General features: G+C 38.1%; 1 protein-coding gene across 1 annotated transcript; it reads left to right on the top strand.

Moving 5' to 3' along the window:
• Positions 1–440: 440 nt before the first annotated feature.
• Positions 441–7965, top strand: LOC110791806 (ribonuclease TUDOR 2). Its single transcript, XM_021996563.2, has 17 exons — positions 441–776; positions 1342–1505; positions 1721–1795; positions 1948–2079; positions 2243–2350; positions 2655–2861; positions 2952–3167; positions 3251–3358; positions 4712–4882; positions 4967–5170; positions 5259–5618; positions 5754–5984; positions 6118–6306; positions 6387–6467; positions 6559–6753; positions 6883–7263; positions 7471–7965. The coding sequence occupies exons 2-17, from the start codon at positions 1359–1361 to the stop codon at positions 7657–7659; spliced, it is 2994 nt and encodes a 997-aa protein (XP_021852255.1). The 5' UTR covers positions 441–776; positions 1342–1358; the 3' UTR covers positions 7660–7965.
• Positions 7966–9785: the final 1820 nt, after the last annotated feature.

Raw genomic sequence — 9785 nt, 5'->3', positions numbered from 1 at the left:
AATATAAATATTAGGTGGTATAACTTATAAAACCAGAAAATCAAAAACCAATGTTACAGAACGAGGGAGTAATTAATATCTAGCCGGACTGTTTTTTATTTATTTAATTATTTATTTATTTTTATGACCATTATCTGAATGTAATTGAAATCCACTAAAATACTTTTGTTTATCGTTTGACCGTAAATCCTGTCGAACTCCTAAACCGCAATTAATCCGAACAACTACTACCATACGGGCATACCCGATAATTCAAACACATGTTAGTTCACCAAATTGTCACTCATAACCAATCGCACCTTAAATTTCCCTAAATGATTAAAACACACCAGCATAAAAGTCAAACAAAGTTAAAATAAAAAAGGAAAGTAGATATAAATTCGGATTAGGATTTTCGATATTGATATAAATTAGGAGTATGGACTACGGAGTACTAGTACTAGTTTATAACCAACCTTTGTGGAGAGAAGAGAAGGAGTGAAAGCAAAGAGAAACCCCACGTTTTTCTGTCTCAGTTTCTCTCTCCTCCTCTTCTTAAACCCCCCTTCCTTCTCTTTGCTCTGTTTTTAAGTTTTTTTTTTTTTTTTTTTTTTGCAATATATAAATAATCTCAAGGCGTAGCCGTCGAGGCTCCTCCTTCTCCTTCCTCTTCTTCGTTCAGCAGATCTCACTCTTTCTCTCTCCTGTTTTTTCGCTGCTCATCGATCTCAATTTAGATCGGATTAAGTTTTCGAGAATTCGCGCTCACTTCGGATTCTCTCTCGATCGATTTTCAGGTTTGTTTGATTGTTGTTCAATTTTTATTTTGACATCATTGTCAGTAGGATCTGAAACTGATGCATGAATTATTATTTTTTGTTTATTGTTGAATTCTGTGATAGTTTTTGTTTATCCAATGGATAATGGATGAACATTCTGTCTGTATTTATTTATTATTTTTTTATTTTGATTGTTGAAATTTATGATTTGTGTAGGATTTTTTGATTTTGATTGAATTGAGTGTTAGTTTGATGGATCTGAGACTCTGCAGCTTAGAGTGTTTGCTCAGTTCATTTTTTTTTTCTTTTTGAAAAAATAAATTGATTTCAGGAATGCGATTGATTATTCAATTGTAAATTAGAATCATGCGAATCGTACAGCTGAGATTTTGGCCTCGCTTTGTTAATTTGAGTTTTATTTGATTAACTTTAATTTTGCATGATGAATTAGAATGTTCGATTTCTGCATGATGAATTTGGAAGTTCGATCTGATTATTTGAATGTTAATTTGGGTTTTGAGATGCTTTTCGATTCAAATTTGATGTTTTAATGAAAATGTTATTGGGAATTTGTTGTTTGTAGATCCGAGCAACTTCGCAATGGCGGCAGCAGCAGATAGATGGCTAAAAGGGATAGTGAAGGCTGTTCCCTCAGGGGACACCTTGGTGATCATGGGTATTGTCAAGGGAGACGCCATCCCACCGGAAAAGGCTGTCATTTTAAAACATATCATGGCTCCTAGGCTGGTCTGTATCTTTTCTTATTTTTTCATGTATTTTTGGTTTATCTTTTCATTATTTATTTTATTAATTCATTGAAATCTTGCAGTTTAATTCTTGCCATGCATCTTTATTATGTTATGCGGTCGTGGATTTGCGAGTCTTTTATGTCTTCAGCTCAAAAGTTTACTTGAATCTTGTTCACAATTCTTAATGTCAAGGTTATTTCCGTCTTATAACAGGCTCGTAGAGATGGAGACGATGAGCCTTTTGCATGGGACAGTAGAGAGTATTTAAGGAAACTCTGCATTGGCAAGGTGTGTGCGTTTATCTTTATTTTTATTTTATTGCTCCCTGACTTTTTTTTTTACATTGCCGGCTTATCTGCGAAGATGAAGTAAGTGGTTGTTATTTGGAATTACTATCTTTTAAACTATTAACTTAGAGAGCTTCCTATTCATGATAATAGGAGATAGTTTTCCGAGCTGATTCAAATACATCAGGGAAACAGAATGCACCACCAGGGAGAGAATTTGCTTCTGTGTTGCTTGCTGATGGCAGTGATGTGGCGAAGTTGGCCGTTCAAAATGGCTGGGCGAAGGTGTGCTTTAAATATTATGTTAATGCTTTTCTGCATCAGTTGCGGATGTTCTTTGTTCTGAAGTTCTGAGATCTGAGTGTATTAATTATTTATCTTTGCTATTCATGGCCACTGCAAAATAATCCTGTTTCGGGGCTGGTTTCTGTTGATTGTGTACAAACAGGTCAAAACACCATCAGCACAGGCAAAGAGTGAAGCAACCTCGGATTTGACCGAGTTGCTGGAACTTGAGGAAAAAGCAAAGCAGCAAGGTTTAGGCAGGTGGAGCGAGGTAGGTCTCTCAAGCTCCGTAATTTGGTTCTTTATCGGCAATAAAATTTCCGTATGCTGAATTGCATAATAACCAGGAGGCTGTGATTCAGAAAATCACGTATTCCCCCAAATACCGTCTAAAACTGACCCGACATGACTAGAACTAGCATGACCGCATGCACCCAATCTGGCAGCAGTTTCTGGCTATATATCCATTTAACTATTTAAGCTTATTTTTTCTGGTCAAGTGATCATAGTGGCAGTGCATGAATTGATATGAAATGAGGGTAAACTTGATTAAACTTCGTTCTTCCCCTCTTCAGGTGCCAGGAGCTTCAGAGGCTTCCATCAGAAATTTGCCTCCTTCTGCTATGGATCCATCCAATAATTTTGATGCAGTGGCTTTTGCATCTGAAAATAAAGGAAGATCATTGCAAGCTATTGTGGAGCAGGTTCGTGATGGTAGCACAGTGCGAGTCTACTTGCTCCCTGAGTTTCAGTATGTTCAGGTTTTTGTTGCTGGAATCCAGGTACATAAGCTAGCTAGTAACTTGTATGTTGTGCTGAATTTTGAGACTGTTGTGTTGGCTCTTATACTATCTTATCTTTATGGGAAATAGAGTCCATCAATGGGAAGGATGCCCCCTCCAGAGAGAACTGTTGAAGCTGAAGTGAGTACAGATGGATCCAATGGAAAAACTGCATCTGAACCTCGTGCCTTCGTGACGGCAGCCCAGAAAGTTGCTTCCGCTGCTGCACCAGGTGTGGCGGTACCCCCAGACCCCTTCGGAAGGGAAGGAAAGCACTTCACGGAGACACGTACATTGCACAGAAATGTAAACCAACTGTCCTTATGCTATGTTAGTGGCTGACGTATGCTGTGTCTGGATTTGAATTCTTAATATATCTCTATGTGCAGGTACGCATTGTCCTTGAACAACTAGACAGTTTCAAAAACTTGGTTGGTTCAGTTTATTATGACGATGGTGGTGAAGTAAAGAACCTGGCCTTGGAGTTGGTGAAAAATGTAAGTATATCTGGCAGTAAAGCATGCAACTTCTATTTTCTGCTGCATAAGGTGCATCTTTTGTGTAGTTTTCTTTTTAGGGTTTCTATTACCTTTGGAGTGGGTGCATTTGCATTCTTAATGCAACATGCATGTTGAATATGGTGCTTTAGCTATGATTGATCTTTGCACTAGCTTTTGGTTTTGGAAGATATAATGCGAGATACAATAATATACATTATCATGTTAATGTTACTTGTACTTTGATAATATACATTATCAAAGGGAATCATTTGCTGTAAACCTGTGTTTGAGCAGGTAGTTTATGACGTGAGTTTGCATGGTAACCTTGTTGGCTTTATTGCTTGATATCTCTTCTTGTAGTTTTTGTTGACCCTATTAACCCTTGGAGATTCGCGACTTATGGCTATTGTTTATGCAATATGGCTTCCTGACTTGTCAACAAGGGCCTGGTGGCTGATATGTTCTTAAAAATGTTTCAATGTTGCAAAGTACTACTCTCTCCGTTCCTATTTATGTGTCCAGTTCCCATAAATAGCGTTCCATTATAAGTGTCCACTTTCCATTTTTAAACATACACCTTTCCCACTTTTCTATACACTTTTCCCACTTTTCCACACACTTTTCTCACTTTTCTATAAATCATTATTACTTTTTCTTACACATTCTACAATTTTTCCACTTTTCAATCCCCACATACTTTTTATTTGTACTTTAAACATTAAACGATTATCTACTTTTTCCTTTCCTTTAAAAAACACTCCCAATCATTACCTCTTACACACAATTCAGTTTTATTAAAAACCGCGTAAATGTCCAAAGTGGACACATAAATAGGAACGGAGGGAGTAGTAATTTCACTGTCGTCCTTGGATTTTTGCGCATTGAGAAATGCCTAGATCCACATCATATTGTGGTTTACTCAAAGATGATTCAGATGCTTGAAAGCTGTTTTCGTTGTTAGTTAGTCCTACAAATGTGAAACCAAAAATTCTTAGGTCCACTCACCACTGGTTGTATGGATGATATGGTACACCCAACCAGTCACCTTTTCCTATTTCCTTCCTACACGACTAAAACACTGTTGGGCTAAGTTTTAATTGGTTGTGGGGGATGATAACTAGAACTTGTCATGTGAAACTCCCAAGTCCAAGTGTTGATGCACCTGATTTAAGTGGTCCTCATTTCCTAACTAGAACTTGTCATGTGAAACTCCCAAGTCCTAAGTGTTATGCACCTGACGTAATCCGATTGTTTGATGTACTTGCTTCAGCATAATCTATATAAGCATATATATAATGCCAGTCCTAGCTGAACATTTCATATTCACTGGTTATGTTCTTAAAAATGCAGGGCTTAGCTAAATATCTTGAATGGAGTGCAAAATCTTTGGAAGCCAAGGATCAAAAGGAATTGAAATCCGCAGAACTTGAGGCAAAAAAGCAGCGACTCAGGATGTGGACGAACTATGTACCTCCTGCTACAAATTCAAAAGCGATTCATGACCAGAACTTTACTGGAAAGGTGACAGGAAACAGCCCTTCGATTTGATAAGTACAATATTTGCAAATCACTTCAATGCAATTTCCTAACCCTCTGTGATATCAGGTGATTGAGGTTGTTAGTGGAGACTGTATTATCGTTGCTGATGATGCTGTGCCATCTGGTAGTCCATCAGCAGAGAGAAGAGTCAATATCTCTAGCATAAAAGCTCCCAAACTGGGTAATCCACGGTGGAACGACAACAAAGGACCTGAGTCACATTCTCGTGAGGCAAAGGAGTTCCTCCGCCAAAAGCTCATTGGGCGTCAGGTATCCCAGGGTTTTACTTATTGTGCCATTTTGGGAGGTAGTGAGATCCATAAAAGTCAAGTCTAGTAATGAGATTTATTGAATTCAGGTGAATGTCTCCATGGAGTACTCGAGAAAAGTTCCCCTTGGAGGTGCTACTGAAAATGCAGCTGCCCCATCTGATTTTAGGGTCATGGACTTTGGATCAGTGTTCCTGCCTGCTCAATCAAAGGGTAAAGGAGGTGATGTGACATCTGTTCCATCTACAGCTGTTGCTCAGGAAGCTGGACATAATATTGCTGAACTGTTGGTTAGCCGTGGGCTTGCTACTGTAGTATCACACAGAGACTTTGAAGAAAGATCAAATTACTATGATGCTCTTTTGGCAGCTGAAGCGAAAGCTAGGGCTAACAAGAAAGGGACCCATGGTGCTGCATCTCCCTCGAACCACATTCAAGACCTCACCACTGTGAGTAGTTGTCTTCATGTTTTGTGTCTTTGGCCACCCTCTTGCCTTCCCCTTTTTCCCTTTCATTTCATTTTCCTTTTCTTGTTCTATTTTTTTGAAAGAAGAGTTTTCAAATTTAGTATCTCAATATTTCAGGCTTCAGGGAAGAAAGCTAAGGACTTCTTGCCATTTCTACAACGAAGTAGGCGACTCTCAGCCGTTGTTGAATATGTTCTCAGCGGCCATCGGTTCAAGCTCTTGATTCCTAAGGAAACTTGCAGCATAGCATTTTCTTTTTCAGGTGTGAGGTGTCCTGGACGAGGGGAACCTTATTCGGAGGATGCAATTGCATTCATGAGGAGAAGAATAATGCAGAGAGACGTTGAGGTAACATACCTTCTTTATGAGGATAGACAAAACAATCAAACAAACAAAACTTTATGTTTTATCTAACCAAAAAATAAGACATTCTTCGTTCTTCTGTCGACATCTTTATCCATTCATTTCTCTGAATTTTCAGATTGAAATAGAAACCGTTGATAGAACTGGAACCTTTTTGGGATCTCTTTGGGAATCTAAGACAAACATGGCTGCGGTACTACTAGAAGCTGGTCTTGCAAAGTTTCAGAAGTCTTTTGGTACAGATCGGATAGCAGATGCTCATCTTCTTGCTCAAGCTGAAGAGTCTGCCAAATGCCAAAAATTGAAGGTCAGCAATGCATAAATGGTTCTTTCTTCTTTATGTAGCATCTTCATAGTCAATTTTACCAACTACATAGCTCTTTGCAGATATGGGAAAATTATGTTGAAGGACAGGAAGTTACAAATGGGTCATCAGTCCCAGAAAGCCGACAAAAAGAAGTTCTAAAGGTAGTATGTGACATGTGAATATTGTAGCTTGTTGTAATACGCGTTTCGTTGGCTAAAATCTGACCTTTTATCATACCCAACTTTTACCTAGGTTGTCGTTACCGAAGTCCTTGGCGGAGGCAAGTTCTATGTTCAAACAGTTGAGGACAAGATGGTTGTGTCTATTCAGGAGCAGCTTGCTTCCCTGGAAATTGGGGAAGCTCCTATAATTGGAAGCTTTAACCCAAAGAAGGGTGATCTGGTTCTTGCTCAATTTAGTGCAGACAATTCATGGAACCGAGCTATGGTAAGAAATGTAAATTTTTGTTACTGTGTTGTTGTAACATATTGTGAATGTGCCATGTGGTCTGTTGTTTAATTAAATTTGTTGTTTCAATCATTTGATGTTTTCTTTTTTTTTGTGCTGTTACAATAGATTGTGAATGTTCCCCGTGGTGGCATCGTTCAATCCCCAAAAGACGAGTTCGAGGTGTTCTATATTGATTATGGTAATCAAGAAGTACTCCCGTACAGCCGTCTACGACCTCTACCTCCTTCTGTTCATTCTGTACCTGGATCAGCTCAACTCTGCAGTCTTGCGTTCGTGAAGGTGCCAAGCTTAGAGGAGGATTACGGCCAAGAAGCTGCTGAGTATTTGAGCGAGCTAACTCTGAACAGCTCCAGAGAATTCAGAGCCATGATTGAAGAAAAAGATACATCTGGTGGTAAATCGAAAGGTCAAGGAACTGGCACAGTTCTTCTAGTGACCTTGGTTGACGTGGAAGCCAGTTCAAGCATCAATGCTTCAATGTTGAAGGTATGATTATGTGCTTCCTATTTCCTAATATAGTTTTGAATTGATCCTCGAGAATTTGTCATTCAGTACAATGTCATTAATCAATTTAGACTCGGAAAACTGAATATGACTAATCTGGAGTAAACTAACGCAAGCTAGTGTTTTAATTCTGGCTGTGATTGTAGTGAACATGAGTTGATAGACTGATTGTTGGGTGTATTATTGCAGGTTGGACTTGCTAGGTTAGAAAAACTTAAAAAGTGGGATTCAAGGGAGAGGAAGTCCGCCATAGATAACCTGGAAGAATTCCAGGAAGAGGCGAAAAAGGGCAGAAGTGGAATGTGGCAGTATGGAGACGTACAGTCTGACGATGAGGATTCTGCTCCACCTATGAGGAAAGCTGCTGGTAAGCGTTGAGCAGTATTGACCGGCAGTCTGTGTTACCCATGGTTTAGCGGTAGGGCGGGACTACAAGATATAGAGAAGAGGGAAATGAAAAATCTTATATTAAACTTCTTTTTCGTTTTTTTAGTCAGTTGCCAATTTTGTTACTTTTTTTTTTTTTCCCTTTCCCTTTCGTTTTATTTTATTTTTTCTCTTCCTATAAATTTCCAGACAAAATAGTGATCTCCCCCTTCTCATCTCTCTCAATACTTGAATAAAGTGTCACAGCTCTCCATACTGACCGTTTTCTCAATATAGTCTTGTTAAATTTTTGTACCATCTTTATATATTAGAAATTATCTATTAGTGTAGTTTCTTGTCACTTATTTAAATGAACAAAGGCTTGGATGAAATATTGTGCTAAATGGATTTCTATATACGGTCCTTGTACATACTACCATTGAAGTAAATTATGGTTACCTAAGTGTCTGATGTGTCAGTCACACGAAGTTAATACAGAAATGCAACATCTTGCACTATATGTAGGGGGAACAAGTGCAACGTCCAATACTCACCCATCAATATCTATATAATATACGGATTTTTCATGAAACGCCTTTGAGGTTTAACAAAATTCACGAGATATAACAAAATTCACGAGATACACCTAAAGTTTCAGAAATGCACCAAATACCCCTGAGGTTTGTGAAAATAACAAAAAAAGTCCATAAGGTTAACGGAAGTTAACGCCGTCAGTTATTAATTCGTAATCAACAAATTAGCCTTAATTAATTTACAATTAATAATTAACCCTTTTTAATTAACCTTTCTTCTTTTCTTTAACTTTTTTTTTTGGCAAATTTGCCAAAAATGACCTTTTATAATTCAAATTTTGCGAGAAGACCTTATATAATTATTATTTTTGTGAAAACACACCTTAAAGTAATATTTTTTGCGAGAAAGGACCTAAGGGAAATTTCCGGCATTGACTGAGCTTTTCCGGCCATTAACTTGCACGTGAGCAGCACATGTGGCTTACGTTGGCTAAAGACACTGATTTTCCCGACTCTTGAATTTTCAAACTTGATTTTATTTTTGGTTTTTTTTTCAACTTTAGGTTTTAAAGCTTAGAATTTTGGAGGAAAATTGGGTGTGATTAGCAAAATAAAGCCACACGTGCGTTCACGTGCAAGTCAATGGCCGGAAAAGCTCAGTCAATGCCAGAAATTTCCTTTTGGTTGTCTTTCGCAAAAAAAAATTACATTAATGTGTGATTTCACAAAAAAAATTATATAAGGTCCTTTCTCGCAAAAAAAATTATATTAAGGTGTTATTTGACAAAAAAATTATATAAGGTCCTTTCTCGCAAAATTTGAATTATAAAAGATCTTTTTTAACAAACTTGCCTTTTTTTATTCTCTCCCTCTCTCTTCTCTTGTATTTCCTGGGAACAAGACTCACATGGCAAAATTCAAGAACAATCCCCATAATCATCTCTCATTTTCTCTCTCCTCTCTATTTGTTCAATGCCCTCTAATGATTTCCACGGCCTACCCCATTTTTACCCGTCCCTTCAACCCAACTCACCTTTTACATCCCCTTCAAAAACCCCATTCACAAATTTAGATCTCTGAAATTCTATTTAATTTCTCTTTACTCTTTTATGAACTTTTGAGGAATATTTTGGCTATCCATTTGATTAGTTGACAGAAGTTTTGCATTCTCGTCTTATTTCTCATCATCCCCGCAAGTACCACCCGACAACCAGTGATGATTTGGGTGATTTTTTCTGGATTTTTTGGGTTAAGCTATGATTTTTGGGTGATTTTTTCTGGATTTTTTTGGTGTAAATTATGTGGGTGATATACTGGATTTTTTTGGTGTTAAGATATGATTTGTGGGTGATTTTTTGGGTTAAAGAAAGAAAAGAAGAACATAGGTTTTCTTGGTGGTTTTTGGTGGCAATGACAGTCGCGGTCTGGGTGGGGTAGAGACAAAGATGCGAGAGGGGGAAAGAGAGGGTGGTTGCAGGTTGTCGCGGAGGTTGTTGGGTAGATGGGGTTGCGGGTTTGACGGAGCAACAGGGAGGAGAGAGAAAGAGATGTGGGAGGGAGAGATAGGGAGGCATCAGTTGTAGTTAGGTAGAAGGAGCAATTTTG

Source organism: Spinacia oleracea, chromosome 3 (genome assembly GCF_020520425.1).
Source record: "Spinacia oleracea cultivar Varoflay chromosome 3, BTI_SOV_V1, whole genome shotgun sequence".
NCBI lineage: Eukaryota > Viridiplantae > Streptophyta > Magnoliopsida > Caryophyllales > Amaranthaceae > Spinacia > Spinacia oleracea.
Note: the sequence above shows the minus strand (reverse complement) of the source record. Positions and strands in the feature narration are given on the sequence as shown.